Source organism: Egretta garzetta, unplaced genomic scaffold (genome assembly GCF_000687185.1).
Source record: "Egretta garzetta isolate BGI_Z169 unplaced genomic scaffold, ASM68718v1 scaffold235, whole genome shotgun sequence".
NCBI lineage: Eukaryota > Metazoa > Chordata > Aves > Pelecaniformes > Ardeidae > Egretta > Egretta garzetta.
The window spans coordinates 2153333-2174074 of NW_009259792.1; the positions used below are offsets into that span (position 1 = coordinate 2153333).

General features: G+C 39.9%; 1 protein-coding gene across 1 annotated transcript; it reads right to left on the minus strand.

The window, feature by feature from the left end:
* Window positions 1-4128: 4128 nt before the first annotated feature.
* On the minus strand, window positions 4129-20340 carry RHAG (Rh associated glycoprotein). The gene is made up of 10 exons (XM_009639628.2): window positions 20129-20340; window positions 12883-13066; window positions 11681-11831; window positions 11340-11487; window positions 10431-10588; window positions 9395-9532; window positions 8373-8494; window positions 7643-7728; window positions 6966-7039; window positions 4129-5209 (listed from the first exon to the last, which is right to left on the minus strand). The coding sequence occupies exons 1-10, from the start codon at window positions 20262-20264 to the stop codon at window positions 5132-5134; spliced, it is 1275 nt and encodes a 424-aa protein (XP_009637923.1). The 5' UTR covers window positions 20265-20340; the 3' UTR covers window positions 4129-5131.
* Window positions 20341-20742: the final 402 nt, after the last annotated feature.

The window sequence follows — 20742 nt, forward strand, 5'->3', positions numbered from 1 at the left end:
GTGAGTGAGTTGAGCAGGGTGAGATTGTCACAGACATGAGTGACAGGCTGTGAGTGTTTCTTCCCTGCTTGGGAACATTTCCTTTGGCCTTATTTTGAAGTGGAGATTCAAGATCCTGCTTTGGGCCAATATTTGTGGCTCCTCCAAGGAGGAAATGTCTGTAGACACACATCTTGAACCAGATGAGTTGTTTCTAAAGTGTTTGTTAGGTTTATGACAGTCAAATACTTTGCTGCTCTATGGTGTTTTACGTGATGTGAGAGAAAAAATTGGCCAGGTTCTTTCAGGTACAGTAGAAAATTCTTGCTTAGTCACCTCAGTGAGCAAGGCTTGGTAGAGCAAGAGTCATTATTTTCACTGTCCAATTCTCCTCACCTAACATGAACTCAGGAAAAAAAATACCCCAAATGGATGCAGACATAGGTGTAATTGGTCAAACTTGCTGGAAAATTGGGGGATCTAGTCACATCAGCTATGTCACTCTATAAAGGAAGCATCTTTGTGTCTTTGAAGACAATGCTGGAGAGAGTTTGATTCTAAAGTGGGAAAGTTGCGTTTTTTTTTTTTTTTTAAGAGTTTAGTGGATCTTGTTAATATGCATACTGTTCTAAAATAAATTAGTTTTTAGTTCCAAGTATGGGATTTCGTCTGGTACTCTTCAACATGTTTGCACAGTAGTTCTGAATCAGGACATCTATCATTTTCTTGCAGTAGGTTGCAGTAGTATTTGTGTGTGTTGCTCTATGTGTGTCTGTATTTGGTGGAATGTAAAGAATCGTGGTCTACCTTGGAGGTCAGGGAGGAGAAAGTGTCGTTGTGTGGGTATGTGGTCTCTGCAGTAACAGAGACCAATCGGGTCTGTTTGCTTGATGAGGAGATGCAAGGACACTTATGTGGCAGTGGACTGTTAATAATTATTTTGTACTGAATGTATGCATTTTTTTTGTTTCTGAGCCAGAAATACACCTGAGAAAAGCTCTAGGAAGGTGGTACAGTGTAGACTTTATAAGGCTTTGGGTGGATGGAAAACCCAATGGAGGGTAAGAGGTCCAGGTCTGAGATGGAAACTCCTAAGGAAGGGTGAAAGGCAAACTTCTGCAGAAGGCTTGTGAGGAAGAGGAAGAGCTCTTTTTTGGCAAGAGCCTCACCATACATACTTTGTTAACAGGTTGATCCCAGTGAGAAAGAAGACTGTATGTCCTCAAGAAATATCAAACAAATACAATTGATCATCTGATCATTTCATTAAAGCATTTAATCAGCAACAGATCTGAATACAAACGTTAAAAGAAATTTTGTTGGAAAATGTTCAGTAAATGGATTTAAAATAAATTTGCCTTTCAGTAATGAAATACAAAGATATCGCTCTGAAAGAGGTAGTATTGAATATCTGTAAGACAGTCTTCAAAGTTATGTTCATCCAGTGGTGTTTTGGAAAAGGGCTGAGTGCCAATAACTTTGACCTTTGATTAATTTAAATAATAAATAATTGCTAATCAGGGGAAATAATAATAAGATAAAACTTTTTATTTCTTTAAGACCAACTCCTTTGTTTCATTTCACTAAAATTTAATCTATCTGCTTTTAATCTCTTTCAAATAAAAAAAAGAAAAAAGAGATACACTGCATTAGAAATATTAGATTTGAAGTTTTCACTTTGAAAACCACCGATCCCAGTGGCTTCTGTCAGTTTGACCCTTACAGAGAAAGAGATCTGTTTTCTGATTGGGACTGCATACAGAAAATATCTTTTAAAGGTTGGCTGACCTAACCTCCAAAATGCTACTAATTTGAAAAATATGAACAGTCTCCTATGGTTTCTTCCAAGAATGACAGAAATCTTAAGAAAGAACTTCCAGCATCCTGATGGTGGAATCTATTTTCCAGTTGAAAGTTACACACTGTTTCTGCCATTTAACTCAACTTTTTCAGTCTGAAACATGCAGGAAAATGTCTGAATCAGGCTGGGAAAATTCTGTGTCCAATCTTTTCATATAGGGTAGTCAAACTGAAGGGGCTAGGATTCATCTGTCTTGAGTTGAGGCACTTGTCTAAGGGTTCTGACCATAAGGAATGAATGAATTTTGGGTTGTGCATGATCATCAGCTCTTCACCATAGGAGGGTGGAGACCACAGGAGGAAATCAAACATGCATGGACAATGAAAACAAAAGATTTGATTTATTGTCTTGCTTGAGGCTGCAGTGATCTATCTCATGACTGCCTGACAGATACCCTGGACAGCCCTCCTCCATCTTTGCTCAATATTAATTAAATTTCGATTGGTCTCAGATATGCTACCCCTGTTTACAGGGGCACTGCTGGCCTTTCAAGGTTATGGTCCCCAGAAGGTCCTCAATTCTCCCCTACAATTAACTGTGCTGTTAGGCCATTTCTCATATAACTCACTTTTCATTTTTCATGGTGTTATCCATAATTCTTATCAGAGTGTTAAAAGTTTTATGTCACATCCAGCAATTTTCTCATATAACAGCTTTTAGTTTCTCACATCCTGTTCATTCAGCTTCACTTAGAATCGTAGAATGTTTTGGGTTGGAAGGGACCCCTAGAGGTCATCTAGTCCAACCCCCTCAACTTCACATGAAGGTTGAGTCATCTGGCTGCACTACGTTGTTCAAAGGGTGACTTCTAGTCCTATTTCTTGTTTGATGCTTTTACAACACGTGCTTTTTACATTTTTAATTGTCCTAATGCTTTTTCTCTATCATTTTCTAGTTTTTAAGTATTGTCAACATCAGAATGGACCTATTGAAGAGTTATTCACAGATGTATTTGTTATCCGTCTTCCAGTTGTTAAAGTCATATATAATCCTCACATGGTTTCAGCCACCTATAAATATAGTTTCCCACGCTAAGCTAGAGTTAGAATCATAGAATCATAGAATGTTTTGGATTGGAAGGGACCTTTAAAGGTCATCTAGTCCAACACCCCTGCAATGAGCAGGGACATCTTCAGCTGGATGGAATAAATCTCTGTGTAATGGGATCCATCTCCCTACTGTGTTTTTGAGAGAAACTGAAAGACTGATTTCTCTGGGACAGTAATCTTCTGAAAAAAAGGCAGAGAACAATAATGAGTACTTAGTGGATGAGGGTCTGGGTTACTATGGAAAGATTATAAGAACTGGAGAACAAAGCTGCATAGTTTATTTTCCCCCTTTTGTTTTAAAGAACTAAAGATAACTATGGTGGGCATCGTTTTTAAAGATTTAGTCAGAGTGAGTGGTACTTTTTCAGTCAGGTATTCTTCTATGGTCAACACTTGCAATCAGTGAAATTATCTCACAGCTGTAGGCGAATGAAAGACCCTCTGAATCCCCAGGTAGGATCTTGAGGGGTGAGCTTCATGTATTAAGGATAAGATTTTTACAGTCTCTCTACATATGGAATCTCTTTCAAATACTTCAGTAATTTGTGTGTGTAAATTACGCTCAAAACACTTCCAAAATCTTCACATAGGCAATATTTACATGGTTAAATGTGTTCTCAGTTTTTACAAAAATGATTGTGTGAAAGCTTCAGAAGGATAAAAGATATCTTCTAGCCAAGAAGGTAGAAAAGAGTCAGTTGTTGCACATCTGCAAAAGAGCATATCTGAACTAATCTGGAAAATCTGAACTGTGTGTTACAACAAACACATTTTCATTCATAGATAGAAATCTGCCATATGTAGCTGATATAACATATGGGACAGACCTGCCTGGTATCTTTCTAAAGTTTTTCAAGGAAAAATACATCAGCAGAACAAAAAATGTTTGTGCTATTTTATGTGAGAGGAGTTTTCCCCTTAAATCTGATAAGTAAGGCTTGAAATAAGATACTAATATAAAAAAGTCTTGAAAGTTCATCCACTTGTCCTTCTGAGACATCAGTGGTAGCTTTCTGTGTCTGAATAATGCCTAGAGGAGGCACTGTGATCTTTCTGTTAGCTTTTCATCTCCCATCCATTGCCTCTTAGTGGATCACCCCATGTAGGTAAGCACAGATGTGTGACTCTGCTCCCACCTGCTCTCATCTCACAGAGTTCCTTCAGACACCTCAATTTTTGTCTATCTTAATTGAGCAGCTATTATCATCATGCCTTGGGTGGAGTTAATTTACCTTCATGTAACTTCAGGTTTTTTTCTTTCTGCTTTGTCTTGTTTTAGGAGTCAGCGATTTCAAAGGTAGCTCACTACACAGTTGTTCTCCACTGAGTCTTCTGTAGGTTGAACATAGTTGCTTTCCGATCAGTCCCTAACAACTCAAGTGTTTTCTTGGAGCTAGCGTTTGGTTCAGTTTATAGCTATTGACATTAACAGTGCCACTATCCACTTGTTATTGTTGGATGTGATAAAACATATGTAATTACCTGTTTTTTATAACTCCTACTCAATTCCCTTATTGTGTCTTTGAAACAGTCTAAATAAATCTATGCCAATAATGAAATTTTTCACCATTTCATTTTCTTCTTTCTTTTCAACAAACATATCAACAAAGAACCTTGATACCCATATTGTCACTCATCAGTCACTTGTCTCATCAATCACTATATTCTGTGCTTTGCTATGAAAATGGTTTCAACATTTTGTTTCTTGTCATAACCAATCTTCAAAATACAGCACATTTTCTCCCCCATCCAAAAATAGGTCAACACATTTTTAAGAAAGTTAATCTGGGATTCCCTGGTGAAAAGCTTGTTAGAATCAAAACAAACAATATAAATCTATTTCTTCTTGATTAACTCTACACAATTGAAGGATGTGACTGTAACTCAGAGGTCTTGCAGTTAAAATATGGTATCCTGTAATAGGCTTGAAACACAAAGGTTGTTCCAATGGCTATATTGACTCTGTGACAACAAAAGGTAAAACACAGATAATTTTGTAGAGCAGTTTGTGGTGGGTTTTTCTGATGAACAAATATATTGGAAAGATCTAATTATTTCCCCTGAGCTTGGCATAATGACTATGAATTCTAAACACAAGCTTGTTTTATATTACAAAAATATAGCTATCTGCAGCCCCTTCTTGAAAACCTAGTGTGCTAAGGACAATACTTGGATGTTGCTTTTCAATATTAGAAGCTGAAAAGAGCATAATTAGGACAAATACTACAGAAGAATTATTTTTCTACATGGTGGCTTCAAATCTGCTGTGCTCATCATAGTTGTTGGATTGAATTTCATGTGGTTTCTCCTCTTCTGGAACCTGTCATGAAAATCAGAGAAGAGTTCAGTTGATGAGATATAGACTCCCTTCTGCAATAAAAGGAGACTAAAGTGCAGTGAGAACCCCATTCTGTTCGTATATGTTATGTGTCTATTTACTAACATTGACTGAGCCCGACATGAAGCACCAGTTCTGAATTCTGAGGGATGAATTCGTGGTTTTCTTAATAGAAGAATTCCTCAACACTGGCGTTAGCTACGAGAGTGCAAAATTAATATCTGGAATTTTCAAAGAGCTCTAAGGAAACAAAGTGACCATCTCTAATGAAATGTAAACAATGTTGTGTGCCAAATATCAATGTCCCTTCCCAGTACCTGATAAAGCTCACTTAGAGTATAATATTTCTCAGCAGTTCTACTCCTACTACACACCTTCAGTTGAGCAGGGCTGTATTATTATCACTGCTCAACACAGGCTGTGAATTCTTCAGCCACACTTTAAAACTTTCCTTTTACTGTCATTTTTTATCATTTACATCTGACAGCCTATTTCAGGTCTTGCTGAAAACCAGTACTTTAACTTTCTTGATGTTAAACAGCAAATGACTTGCAGAGCTGTCATTAAAAGTTGTTTTTTTCTGATTGTCCTTGCTACAGCTGAACTTTTGGCTTAAAACTTCCCCTTAGACAGCAAACTTTGTCTGACTAAAAGCCAAATTGTGTGGTTCATATTGGCGTTTAATTCATTACAAACCTAATAAAATCTCCTTTTGGGTTCTCATAATTTTATTTCAAGGAATGTATATCATGTATTTCTTCTTGTCTTGCCTTTTGGAATTTTTCCTGGCATAAGTATAAAATTCAGATTGCCTAAATTAAGAATGTCATCACTCTCTAACGAAGGGAGATGCAGAAAGCCTACAAACAGTACAAGGAGCTTCTTAGGTTAGCCAAGAGGAAAGGAATGCCTGAGTTTCTGTTCTGTACATGATTGTAGGCATCCAGCTCAGAGATATATGTGGGACTCAAGTGATCAAATCTAGGTCTCTATGGTATAGAGCTCTACCTCTGAGGTAGGCGATGAAAGATCTTTCATTATCAGTGGGGGTTATAGAGACTTTTAAGGTTTTAATTCATGTAACCTAGCATAGATCTGGAAGGATTCAAACGAATTGCAATTTAGAGCCATCTCTTTGCTGAGCATAAAGGGAACCTAGCAAGGCTGTTGCAGATGTACTTGTTTCTCCGTCCCACTGTTTGTGTTTTCATGCATAAAACAATAGTGCCAGGAGGCCTGTCTTCTTCTGATAACCTCGGTGGTCAGATCATTCAACCAGGAAGCAGAAGAACTTCTGCTCAGACTAAGGGATTCACCCTATGAATACTGAAGAAGTGCTCTAAATTTCATTCAGTGTGAAATTCCAGATGACACTAGAAAAGCAGCAGCATTTAGCCAGCAATGAAAATATCATGTGTCTCAACTGCAAGAAGGAAGAGGATACCTGACACAATGAGCACTTAAAAGAGAGACCAAAAGCTCCACTGAAGTCCCAATTCATTGGCTCTATTTCTGCTTTTTGTTCGCTTTTTGTTCAAGGTTAGTCCAATGTAAATGGCACGACTAGTTAGCAAGTTCAAAAAAGATCCTGAAGGTGGCCTTGATAAATTCACAGCCTAAGGCAGAGCAACATTTTTGAAAACTGACTCGTATGCAAACCACAAACCCCAGGAGAGCAGGACTGCAGTGTGCTGTACATCTTCCAACATAATGAAAATAAAAGGAGGTGGTGTCTTACCTCCCAATAAACAGAGTCATCAAAGCAGTTCTCATCAGATGCTTGTCCCAAGAAGGGCAGCTTTAGAATACCACCTGCAGGAAAAACAGCATCAGAGATTAAAAAATGGACAAAATGTCCAAATAAATGTTCCTCAGATGTGCCCTGGGGAGTCATCTAAGCTTTCTGACCCCTTTCCTAGTTTACAGAAATGCCTAACTATCTTGGGACATCGAGTTACTCATTATGAGAGGTGATGCAGGTTTCTTCATATCAACATGAACAAGAGCTTATTTTTAATTGCTCAGACCTTTCCCACATGTCAGACTGGAATTTTCTATTTCAGACTGAATTTTTGTTTGGAAAGTATCCGCAATCACATGGAAGCATGTGACACCTAAATGAATATCAATCTCAAACTAGTTTCTCTTCAGAATTTTAAGTGTCTGAATCTAGAGAAGATTTCCATCCAGAACAAAACCTTACTATTCCTATATATGCAACCCAGGCTTCATTTGAAGACAAAATTATTGGAAAACTGCTTTTCCATATTTACGTTTTCTGCCAGTGTGCCATCATGCATGATTTCTATTTTTCTATTTTGTATTATTCACATGAAGTTATTGATACATTGAAGTTCTCCATGGGCAAACCTCTAAATGCACATGTATTTCAGTTGCTATAGGCATCACACTGACCTGTCAATGCTCCGCCTGCCAGTGCCATTCCAATCGTACTGCCCAGGGCAGCAGCCTGCATGCCAGGAGTAAAGCGGACACCTTCCCTGAAAAAGGAAAACCCAACCATTGACAATAAAAAAATCGTTACACTTTGATAATTGATCTTATAACATTGGACTTGCTGTCTGCTGGACAAGATGGCTAATTGGAAAATATCCTGCCATTGCTGTGTACAAGACAGAAATCATTATTGTATTTTGGGCTATTTTTAGATTGCAGATGAAAACAAGTTCTTTGAAAAGGTTATGGGTATCTTGTAAGCCTTTAGCGAATGCTCCCCTTTGCCAAAAACACCAGCATTTCACCTTCTTGGAGTCTTTTAAGACAGTGGAAATAGCCCATTTTGCCAATTTTCTTGGAAATCTTACAGTTACCAGCAGTGGAGTTGTACAATCATAATAAAGATTCTTCTACGTTTGAATGGTTCAAATGCTGATTTTTATGATGGTTTTAATTTATTTATTTTTAATTGATTTTTTAATTTGAAACAAGCTTGGCATATAAACAGTGTTGTAAAGGCAGGATATCAAGAAGAGTCCTATTTAAACCAGAACAAAATGTCTGACATCAAATCAAAGATGCATTTCCCCCCCACCCCCAAATTATAATTAGATCCAAGGAAGGTGGGGAATTAGGATAGTCCTTCAAAAATCGACAAACTCCTTTCTCCCTTCTCTTTATAACTCACCTAGTTTCCTCATTTACTGCCGTTACTACGATGCCAGCAATACCTCCCAGTATTCCAGGTAAACCATGTAAATTATGAACTCCACAAGTGTCTTGAATCTTCAGCTTGGATGCCAGGAAAGGCTGAAATGAGGGGAAATATGGAGTTTATAGTGAGTTTATAGTCTTCCATTATCTCTAGAAAAAGAAAGTAGTGCAGAAGTCCAAGAAACAATTTAAGTTATTTTGTGTACGCAAAGTTTAGCTATAAAACCTGCTGTCTTTCCCTTCACTGTGAAATTGTTTATATGCAGAGAAAACCAAGTATTTACATATAATGGTACAAATGTCCATGCTACCATCGTAAATATAATGGTACAAAACACATGCCAGTCCACTGATACTCCTAATCTTTTTGGCCACTGCCGCAAAGGTCGAAAGAGGTGACTCAGTAGCACATACACGTCTGTTCCAAGTCTGCTAGTTGGGTATTTTCTTCCAGAATGTTTCTCCATCAGGAAATGTCAGTTTAAACACTTTTAGCCAGAGTATTTTGCTTCTAAATTTTGCACATGAAACACTTCCAGTTTATATTTCAAAAGTATTTTTTGATTACAGGACTATTTAGAAATTTTCAAAGGACCAAAATGTAATTAGTCCTATTTCACTGAAACATAGGCTTGGAACAAAATTCTGGAAGCTCCTTGAACAGAAATCCCAGCTTTAATGAACTCTAATATCTTCATGAGCCTTTGTTTTTAGCTATGGTGTCCCTGGTCACTTCAGGGGGGTTGGACTAGATGACCTCTAGGGGTCCCTTCCAACCCAAAACATTCTATTATTCTATGATTCTATGATGGACTGAAGTTATCTCATGAGCATATATTTAAATCACACTGATTTAAAAATAACCAGTGTCTAGAGCTTATTCTCGGTACAGCATCAGCCAGTTTCTAAACTCCCTTCCTAGCAAAACAAGGGAGCTCCAGGAAAGCCAGTGAAACAATAAGTAAATGAGAGCAGAGGTGGGTCCTCAATACCTACAGTCAGGAAGTGGAACCCCAGGACAGAGATAATTCCAGCAATGGTCCCAATGCACATGGCAGCAAAGGGGCGGATTGACAGGTCAGCGCAGGTACCCACTGCTACTCCTCCCGCCAGGGTGGCATTTTGAATGAGAACCTGCAAAAAGCATACAGGGGTTATATATGTGGAACGGAGGCTTGTTTTAGGGCTGAGTGACTTTGAAGGCTTTTTTGCATATAGGAGTTTTCCTTTTCTTCACGTGGGATTTTTTCCAATTTAAATCCCAGGAATTTAAAACAGGGTTGCCTGTTACATGTTCAGGGTGTTGGTTCAAAGCTGCTCTACGCCAGTTTAACTGGGGCCAGTTTAATGAAGTCCAACTTTTGCAAAGTCACTAAAACTTATCTGACCTCTCGAGAAGCCAGGCTGAGCCAGCAAGAGCTGCCTCCTACAACAGCAGCAAATTCTGCAAACTCATTGAATTGTGCCTGCTCATGCTGGGCTTAGAAAAACACTGCAACTGCTGGAAAGAAGTGCGTGAAAACATAGGGTGGGGTTTAGGGCAAGGAGATGAAAAGTTGGCAGCCTGGCATCCCCAACCTAGTTTGGCTTTGCCTGTTGTGCAGCTGCACTGTGAGATTCCCAGGAAACAGGGCATTGCTTTGAGAGACCTATTTTGGCTATTGCAATACAATAACTCACATAGGATCTTCTTTGGAATAAGACCCAAAAGTCCACCTGAATGTTGGACTAATGTCTCTATGGTCCAGCAGGTTCTGTGGACAAGAGAGAACAAGGGAACAGGACCATCACTACAATGTCTAAGAGCTTTTCACTCTCCACATGCAGTGATCCCACCGGGGAATCACCACATGTAGGGTGGGTTGCCTCAGGGCCCAGTCTTGCGTTACAGCTTTTAGAAGTATAACAGCTCTAATTTTGCCCACAGTATGAGCAAAGGCTCCAGATAGCTCGCAGACATTGGGAATCTGCCTAATCATCCTTATTACAGAGGGGTGACTCGATTTACCAGAGGTTGCGATGTGATTCTTACCATATTGAATTTGCCTCTTTGATCTACCAGGCTGGAGAAGGCAAATGTTACGACAGTACATGCAGCCAAAGAATAGTAAGTGTTTACAATTGGTTTCATTGGTTCAGATGCAATGGCAGAGTTAAAACTGGGCCAGAAAAGCCAAAGGAACAGGGTACCTAGGTGAATAGAAGTCAAAATGAAACAAACTATTCAGTCACAAGGGTTATTTCAATGTGAAAGATCCAACACAACAGAACTAGCGACAAGAAATGAGGAAGGTGATCAACAATCATGAAAGAGCCAAAATGCTGGAAGAAATAATAGATTATGCAGAAGCTTTCAACGTTGGCAATTGGCTTTTTGGCACATGGTTGCTGTCAAATCCTACTGGAAGACTTTAACACATTGTGACCCCTTGTCATGCCCCACTCACTGCCAGAGCTCACCACCACTGTGCAAACCATACCCGAATAGGATGCATTAGCAAGACAGTTCACATGCAAATCCTTTATCATCTATTGACATAACTGGCAGTTTAGCTGGTGAACTGATCTATCAATAGATCTCACAGCCAAATAGGTGCACGGTTTCTAACATTCTTTAGCGGGACAGGCACAGCACAATATTTTTAGTTACAGCCAATTTCTATGGATATGCCATTTATAACAGAAGATTTAACAAAAAGGGAGTCACCACTAATGCACGGTGAAAATACATCCGTAGTTTGATCTTTCCTTTTATTAAGCAAGGAAAAACTGTAAACATATGTGGGTCACTGAAAACATTGTGCATGCATCAGACAAACAAGAATATGCCTCTAGGAGTGTGCGGAAGAAAATGGATTCAGTGTAATAAGAGGCAATCATTAAAACATAGGGATGAAAGAGGGATGAACGACTGATCAGCACCCGCTATTACTTCACTTACCAATCATGGCAAATATGTCTGAATGATAGGTAGATTCTTCATTTTCATGTTTGTTTTTCAAGCCAGGACGATACAAGATTAGGGTGACAGCCAAACCAAAATAAGCTCCGAAAGCATGGATAGTCATTGAGGCTCCAACATCTGTGGCCTGTAACAGGGACCCAAAATAATGCCACAGATCTTATACAGCATAAAGATGAGGATCCGATGAAGAAGTCTGGATAACTTTAACAGTTTGTTTTCTATGGTAGACACTAGAACGTAGAATATGTAAACTGGAAGTATTATAAAGTGAAAGCATTTCTTATAAACTGAAAACAATTATTGCTAAATAGTTGTACCTGAAATATTTGTGTAACTAGGTGTTCGTTGCATGCAAAGACTGTGATTTCCAGAATTGTCAAGATCAGCATCTGAACAGGGCTTGTTTTCCCCAGGACGGCTCCAAATGAAATCAAAGCAGTTGCTGTACTGAAGTCTGCATTTATCATGCTGAAGTGAAGAAAACGAATAAAAACAAAACAAAGCAAAACAGAAACACAGGAAAAAAGAAAAACAGTTTAAAGAGGCCTGAGTTCAGGCTGTAATAGCAAACCTTTCATATCATTAAAGTGATAGAGCTTTAACTCTTCAGATACAAAATTGTCAACATTATCTCTGTGAATGAAAATTAAATCAAACCTTTCCACATGGGTTTTGTAGGGAACTTACCAGCTACCGAGGAAAAAGTGTGGAAAGGTTATCTCCTGCTTATATCATATATGTGCTTAGCTGGTTGAAATTATAGTGAAAAGTCAGATGAGATGTGTATTGCAGGTGTGCAGGGATATTTCCAGCTCTGGCTGTCACTTGAATGGCAAAGATGATGGGGAGCTCTGAGCTTTGGTCAGGTGGTTTAACTCATTTCAAAAGCCTGGCGTACCTTTCTGTCGCTGTGCATCATCTTCTCACAAGCAGGAAGGACCAGTGTTAACAGGTTATAGGGAACGGCAAAGATAAATAAAAGCACAAATTGGTCAAAAACTTGCAGCACAAAGGGGCACTAACTTATGGGTCCCTCTACAAATACCTGGCTGTAAGTACTAATGGGCTACTTATATTATTTCTGCTTGTCCTTCAGTGATGTTTGGATGCTGTTCCTTTCAAAATTCACTACAAGTTGTCTCAGAAAACAAAACTGCAGATGTGGAAAACACTCTGAGACCTTGGCAGAAGCAGGAGAGATGAATGTGAGGGGGATTAAAAGTATCTAGAGACATTGCTCATGAAGTCTCTTATTCTATGATTGGGGTCCAAAACCTATTGCAGTATGATGCTCATGTAAATCATTCCTTGAGAAGTAGGAGAAAACCTCATGAGCAGATAGACACACTGTTCCAGCCTTTCCTCTGTGCCCCCATGTGTTGTGGAAAGACAAATCCTTTCATACCTGATGGATGCAGGACCATCAATCAAATTTCAGTGAACTTCAAAGTCTGTTGTAGTTTATGGTGTCTGATATATTAAGGGATAGAAATGTCAGTTTTGGTAAATTCACATATACCTTTTGACATCAACATGAATTTTCCCTCCTTTCATGTGCCAAAATCCTTGCATCAGGGTTCCCCACTGGAGACCGAAGGCAGCAATGAGCATGTTGATACCAACACTGCTGAATCCATATTTCTTCAGAAAGGTCATCAGGAAACCAAATCCAATGAATATCATCACATGGACATCCTGAAAGACTGAAGGGAAAGCATGTCCATGTAGTGACTATAAAGACTGACTATGAAGGGAGGAAAGCTAAGGACAAATGAGGATTTAATAGAAAGGAAAAGAGTTCCAAACTCATGTTGTCAGTGTGATCCATCCTTCCCCACTTCATGACCAGTCTACCAGTTGAAGACTGGGTATCTGAAAAATGCAAGACCCAATTATTGATCTTCTTCCTTGTTACATCATTATGGAAAGAACACTAGGTCTCTGTACTAGCAAATTTAATGTGGCTGGAAGTGATCTCTCTGTGTAAAGCTACCTGGAACATCACAGATACCTGTCCTTACAGAAAAGTTGTCTTCCCCCTCAAATAAAGGTTGTCACATCCAGCGTGTTCTGGCTAATTCCAGAATTGTACCTGGGATTTGTTTGGCAGAGTGCTAGTTGGCCCAGGGCAAAGGTATGCTTGTGATCCCTAAAAATTACCGTACAAGAGATTGACTTTGCTTTTGGGTAAAAGAACAAGGCATTTAAGGTAATGTCTAAACTAGTAAATTAATATTGCTAATCAGCATATACTTACTCCTTCTCAAATATGCCTTTTTTTCAAATATAAATGTTGCTAAAACACAGATAGTTCTTTTTCTACTTTTTTAAAGGTTTTTTTAATTTTCCTTTTTTTTTTGACTTTTTAATACAAACTGAGTTTACCACCACAACATGGATATTTTATGTTTTAAAATATTTTGTTGCTCTGAAGTGTTTTATGTGATTTAATGGACTCCACACCAAACAGGTTTGAGTCCTGTAATTAAAGCTCTTTCTCTGATTTTATTGTTAGTAAGAATCTCAGTATAGAGAAACTATTTCTCTTCATTTCTATTTCATTGCCTATTACATGCAAATATGTGGGAAAAACTTGAGACATTGACCTGGTTAGTACAATATTTGGCATGAAGTTACATTTCCCAGTTACGGACTTTCAGCATTTCTATGGTTTTGCTATATGCATTACCGTGTTTAGCCAAAAGAGGGCCCAGAAGTGTAATGTTACTGGAGATTCCTAATAAACTCTGTTATATTTGTACTGTCATACTCCAGTCCTGACCTAGCACTGAAATACATACATGCATGTAGTAAGATCCTTTACATTGCGCTACACACTGCAGGTGGTTTGCAGACATCTCCAACCCTTTTGCTTCCTCTTCAAGCTGGACATTTTCACATTTATTTCCTGACTTCAATAATAGCCAGTGATGGGACTTTTGAGGCCCCTGCAGTCGTTTGGAAGCTTCCCATTTTCCTCCATGTTACTCAATTTCCAGAACTGCTATCCAAACTCTTGTGTTGTGCTTACTACTTATTTTAAAAGAGACACCATCAACTTAACTTCCCCATTTGGTCTTCTTGATGTATTAGTAGAATCATAGAATTGTTTAGGTTGGAAAAGACCTTTAAGACCATGGAGTCCAACCATTCCCCTAACCCTGCCATCCCACCACTAAACCCTGTCCCGAAGCACCTTGTCTGCACAGCTTTTAAATAGCTCCAGGGATGGAGACTCCACCACTTCCCTGGGCCCCCCCCCGGCTCTCCCCTCCTGTCAGGCAGTTGTAGAGGGCAATAAGGTCTCCCCTTCTCCAGGCTGAACAACCCCAGCTCCCTCAGCCACTCCCCATCAGCCTTGTGCTCCAGACCCCTCACCAGCTTTGTGGCTCTCCTCTGGATATGTTCCAGCAATGCAACATCCTTCTTGTAGTGAGGGGCCCAAAAGTGAACACAGTATTCGAGGTGCAGCCTCACCAGTGCCAAGTACAGGGGCACGATCACTGCCCTACTCCTGCTGGCCACACCATTCCTGATACAAGCCAGGATGCCATTGGCCTTCTTGGCCACCTGGGCACACTGCTGGCTCATATTCAGCCCTATTTTGTATTGCAATGCTGTGTAAAAATAACTGTCTGTCTTAGAGCTCAACATATTCCCTTGCTTCAGAGGACTTGGCAAGAGGTTAAAAAGATATGGCTGGGGACAATACAAACCATGCTAATACAACCCCTCTGATCCTACCAACAGCAAAGTCTTTAGTGTCTTAGTGGATGCAGAACCCACTTAATTTGACAGAGCTTAATTTGCCCATATTCCTGTGTCAGAGGGAGTCAGTGGGGGGTGTTTAGGAAAGGGATATCAAAGTACAAGTTCGTTTGACAGGTACATTTATCTGTGAACCTTCCCAGCTTGCAGCAGCCTGTGCCACAGGAATGCAGAGCTGTGGCTTCGTGCCTGACCAGACTGTGGTGGTGGACTGTACATCTAGAGCAACTCTCCTTCAAATGTCTTGGAAAACATATAGCAGTGGTTAGTGCCAGTAGGACTGAGAGTAGCTACCCTGCCCAGCATCTCTCTAGCACCACCCTGATGATCTCAGGTACAGATGATCACCCACCCTTTTTTTTTTTTTTTAAGTGGGACAAAAATATGTTCGCAGGTCACGTGAGAAAACTCTTCTCAAATAAGGGAAGAAGTAACCCAAGATCTCTTTCACTCTTTTTGAGGATAAGTAAGTGGCAACTGGATGCTGAACAAGTTTTTTTTCCCCCTTTTTAAAAATAATTTTCTGTGAGTGACCATTCGCCCAATAACCTGTAGGATCAGCACCTTTGCATTTGAAAAGTGGCCCGGGTTATTTGTCTGACTCTTTTAAAACTACTTTATTAAAAGCTTGTTAATGTTACCAAAAAAAGTACAGGACTAGAGGGCAAATCCATAAAAGCTGCACAGCAACATCTACAAAAGTCACCTTTATGTTTGAGTTTAGCAGAAGAAAATGCAAATGTATTTAATAAACGCGTAGCATGACCAGTCAAAGTCATACATGACCAACAGTTTTCAGCTTATATCGCACTTGTGTTTCATGCACAAAATGAGGAGTACGTTTGAAAATGACCTACTTCTGCTCTTTTTATTATTCAATCAGCCTATGCCATGGATCTTCCAATAAAGTTTTAGTTTGCCCGTTCAGGGTAGTCAGCTCCAGGTAAGAAAATTTTTCCAGTCTCCCAGGGGAGACTGTGTTTTGTTGGCATTCAGCATATTACTTGCTCTTGTTTGCAACCTCCTGGTTAAATCATCGCAGAGAAAGCAAGCAAATTGTTCTCATCGAAACACTCCCATTCATGCATACAACATCTCAGGAAATCATGTTTAGATTAGTAAAAGATGCTTTACTGCTTAAGTAACCTGACTCTACATGTGAGCGAAAGAACAGGTTTCAAAAGCACATTGGTGACTGAGGAGTTTATTTCTCAGTGCCCATCAACAGGGCTTCTGCATGCTCAGGTCTCTTTTGAAAGGTGCTTTTAAAAATCTTATGCCAGCCCTGAAAATTAGAAGCAGTTTTGTCTGAAACAAGCAGCTGGTTGATGTGTAATCCTGGGTCCTCCTGAGGGCTGGCCAGGATTCATATAAATGTTTTAAAGATGCCTGGGCTTATTTACATACAAGATTAAAAGTTCTGGTTAAAACTGTGTTAATTCATGGATGTTGAGGACAAATTTCAACTGGTCTAGCCTATACCTTGTGCTTTAACTACCTCCTCTGCATCCTTTTAAAGAGGAGTAGGTTTGGAATGATTTCAAATGATGGAGAAAACAGCATGATTTGAAATAGACTGTTTCAGTAACTAGTTGTGTTTAACAAAACATAGTACTTCTATTCTGTGAGACAAGAATATAAAGATTGGGGAAAACGCTCCAGCAGATCCTGAAAAAAACCACTGCACAAGGTTCTGCAAGGCTGCACAAGACCAACATGCTAATTCCACTGCAAGGTCTCTGCATGGTGGTCAGTCTCAATGCAAAGATGATTGTGGCATCTAAGTTTATACTAAAACTGTGATTTTGCTCTGCCTAATTGAGTAAATCATAGAACCCTGAACAGGAGGGGTGTATAAGTTTTACGAAGCCAGGAGTCATAGTTCAATCACAGGACGCTACATACAGGATACCAGTACTGAAGAAACCCTCTAGGAGTGCTTCCAAAATGACCACATGCTGTTGCTCTCCCATTCTAGTGGCACAGCACACCTGAAGTTGTCCATCCAATTTGCCATGCCTGTACGTGCATCCACCAGAAATAGATATAATGCAAAGCTATGCTCTGGGAATGATCTCAGCTCAGCCCCCCTTACCTGAGTGCAAAACTATGGTGATACTCTATTATTTTCATCTTTCGTCAGTCCCAAACCACTGAAACAGCTGGGATTCATGGTGCTGAGGTATTTAAGGAATATAAAAGCAGGCCCTGCACTGCAGTTCTGAGACTAGAAATTGCCCTGTGGATGAAACAACTAAATTTATGAAATACAGATGGGTTAACATCCCTGGGGATAGCACAGGGAGTAGTTTGAACCCATCATTTTGTGAACTCACAGGAAGTCCTGGCTCAGGATATGTCCTAATACATCGATACAGCCATATCATTAACTTTCTGCTGGGTTCTCAGGCAAACTGAGTCCTTGTGTGCACTTTGTAGACAGGGAAGATTGAGAGGAAGAGGGCCTAAAAGTGCAAACACAGGTATTATGGAATCCTGCATTTGCTCCACTTCTTTATTGTGAATGGGATCCATCAACTCTTGGGTTAGCATCTGAAAGTCCAACGTTACATCTGTGGTGTTTGCTTACTTTATGTCTCAACTGGTAAACTGAACAACCTAGCCAAAAGGCAAATGGCATAGGTTGGCTCACCTCTGCACAGTTACGTGCTCTTCTCTCCCAAAATGCTGTTCCCACCTGAACTACTCATTGTGAGTAGTCCCTTACCTATGTTATGCCTAAAGCCATACTTAGGAGGAGGTCAAGGTGCTGGTTTGCATGAGTCAAAACCATGCCAGAAGCTTGCCAACAGTTCAATAGCGTGGACAGCTGGGGGACAGTGTGCAGGTATAGCGTAGTCATACACTGCCTGTGCAGCAAGGTATGGGAGACAGCAGGCAATTTCTCACACGTATTTTAGACACTGGTGTTAGGGAAGAACTAACTATAGGTGAACCCTAACTGGATAGATTACATTTAAAGGCCTATATTGTAGCGTTAGCCTCTGGAGAGAAGAATCCTTTTTCTCTGTGATGTTGATGAGGTTCTTGCCCTCTCTCTGATGCCTTTTTATGGAGATATTAAATTAAAAAAACAGGGCTCCACACAAGGGCTGGGAGAGGGTTTTGTAAAGTGCAAGAACAGCCTATCCCAGGAGGTCCCCAGGGAACACAGTACCCATGGTGATGTGCGTGACAGAGGTGATCTCCATCCAGAAGACCTGAGGTTTATTAATAAATGCACCACAGTACTGTAAGGGGCCACTGAAGACTATTAAATTACTGGCATAAGCACGAGCATCCCATGCACCTTTCTTCATTTTCCTTGGTAAGGGGAACTCCAAGAAAATGAGGTCAATTTAGTACGAGAGCCAGCAGGTATGATATTCAAACTGGAGAAGATAATTTTCTCTGTTCTTGCAGGGCAAACAGACCTTAATCTGAGTCTGAAGGACCCATGTCCTAGCTAGCACCCTTCTGCCTTACCAAACTATACAAAGATGCCCAAATTACTATTGTTCTGTGTCTGTGTCTGTGGCTGTCATGTTGTTTTGAGGAGGAGTCAGAGAAGAGGCAGGTGGACAGATGTTTTAGGCAATAGCTCTGTTAATAAAATAACAGTGCCAGAGTAGAATTATCTGTGCTGTCAAATTATTAGTGTGGTCTCTTCCACAGCTTTCGGCTAGGGCAGCTATCACCTCCTGGGTGACAGTGGACCAAGGGTCCTTCCAAATATACCATCTAGGTAAGGCCACCTAATTTAGGAACTGGTGTAAATATGGACATGGTGTAAATATCATGGACATGGCCAAGCTGTGTGTCAGAAAGAGAACAGGCTCTGGTATAGCCTAAGTTTCTATCTCTTAGGGATACTGCTGCATCTCAGTGGGGTTAACCCAAATGTAAATAGTGAGTTTCTGATGTTCGTCAGCTGACTTGCATCTGGAGCTGAATAAAGCCGTGCGTTCACTGTTCTCTCAACTGGACAATGCTCCGTGTGAGAACACGACTACTAGCTAGTGAAGTGACCCCGAGATCACATTTCCTCTGCAACAGTCACTGAAAAGCCAGTTGGAATGAGGCAAAAAGAGGGATACATTCAAAATTACATGGATACTACATACAGGCAAGGAGTTCTGCACCATTATAATCATCATTAAGAGGATTGCAATCAGGGCTACAAGCCGTTAAGACATCAGAACCAAGAAAAGGAACAACAAACCTTCAATACTGCCAGAAAGACACAGGCTGCTCCTCCGCAGACTTATTTTTCTATTTATTTACAACAGTCTGATCTTTGCATGAGGAGGAGGAAGGTGGGAGAAGTTTACGGCAACTACTGCTCAGGCCCAAAGCTTTCTTGCTGAACTTCATCAAGCATTTGCAGAACAACAAATCAACAGAAACGTTTGCAGGCTGAACCATTACTGTCTACAACCGAGCAACTGCTTGGAAAGATAGGAGGAGGTTATCCATTTCATGACAAAAACTATTGCCCTTCGTGGAGTGCAGTTTCTGCAAACATATTTTGTAATGATGATGAATATGCTGCCCAATTTCCATGCTCTCATAAGACAACCTTTTGAAACCTGGATGATAGTAATGAAAAGTTCTGTTCATTTTCATTATTTGATATAGTCATCACAGGTCCGGCAAGAAGCACTACATCCATCTCTGGAAAATGCTAGAATTCTTCAAGCAATTCATATTTCTCCAAGTTTTAGCCTGCTATGCAAACACCAGACTATTTTCAGGACTCTTCTATCCCAGAACAGCTACCTTCTCAGCAGTTAGCTACTTTCAGAATTTTATATGTGCTCAACTTGAATTTCTCTTTGAAGCCTGCTGCTTTCACACCTCAGAAAAGGTTTGTTTGCCCCAAAGCATGCCTTTCTTTTCTAGCTATGTCAGCAGGTCTCATAAGTTATTAAAAAATCTTACTTAGGATTAATTTAAAGAAATTCTAACTTCTATAAATCTTAGACAGCAACACTTACATGGGTATAAAGTTTGAGTGTCTTTACTGCCGTTGTATTCCACAAATATCCCAAACAAAACAATGATGATAACTTCCAGAAGAAGAGCCAGGATCGAGAACTTGAACCTCATGTTGGTGTCAAGGGCTGAAGGCATTGCAGCAGAGCAGGAGCCTGTGAGAGCCTGATAGAAAATGCTTGCCTTCAGAGTAGCTGCCTAATTCAGTGGATCTGGGTGATATAGCAAAAAAAAAAAAACAGAAACAGGCAAACATACCGTCACACCCACTATGGGAGGGAAACAGTATGGGTCGATATAGCAATTTCTACTTCCCAGGCTATTTCTGTGCTGGCTTACATATTTTTTCAATTTGTCATTCAAACCAGCTCATTTAGGCACAGATACGCTTCTCGCTGTCTTCTACGTACTTTAAAAAGGAAATAGCCTAAAAGAAAATCTCACACAGCCTGGTTTGCTGTACATAGTAAGGAATACAGCAACAGTCAGTTGTGTTTCCTGTAGCCAATAATTTCTTCAAGTTGTAGATTTTGTTTTAAAAGGTAAATAATTTTTCATCTTGTATGAAACATGGATAATCTCTCTTCAGATAGAATACGATAAGCAAAGAGAAGCT

Bases quoted from the DNA above. Each gene is read 5' to 3' on its own strand.
- RHAG (XM_009639628.2), bottom strand. From the start codon at position 20,264: ATGCCTTCAGCCCTTGACACCAACATGAGGTTCAAGTTCTCGATCCTG. The intron at 11,488-11,680 runs GTACAACTATTT...TCCCTGTTACAG, and splicing joins TAGTTACACAAATATTTCAG to GCCACAGATGTTGGAGCCTC. The intron at 7,729-8,372 runs GTGAGTTATAAA...TTCCTTTTTCAG, and splicing joins GCAGTAAATGAGGAAACTAG to GGAAGGTGTCCGCTTTACTC.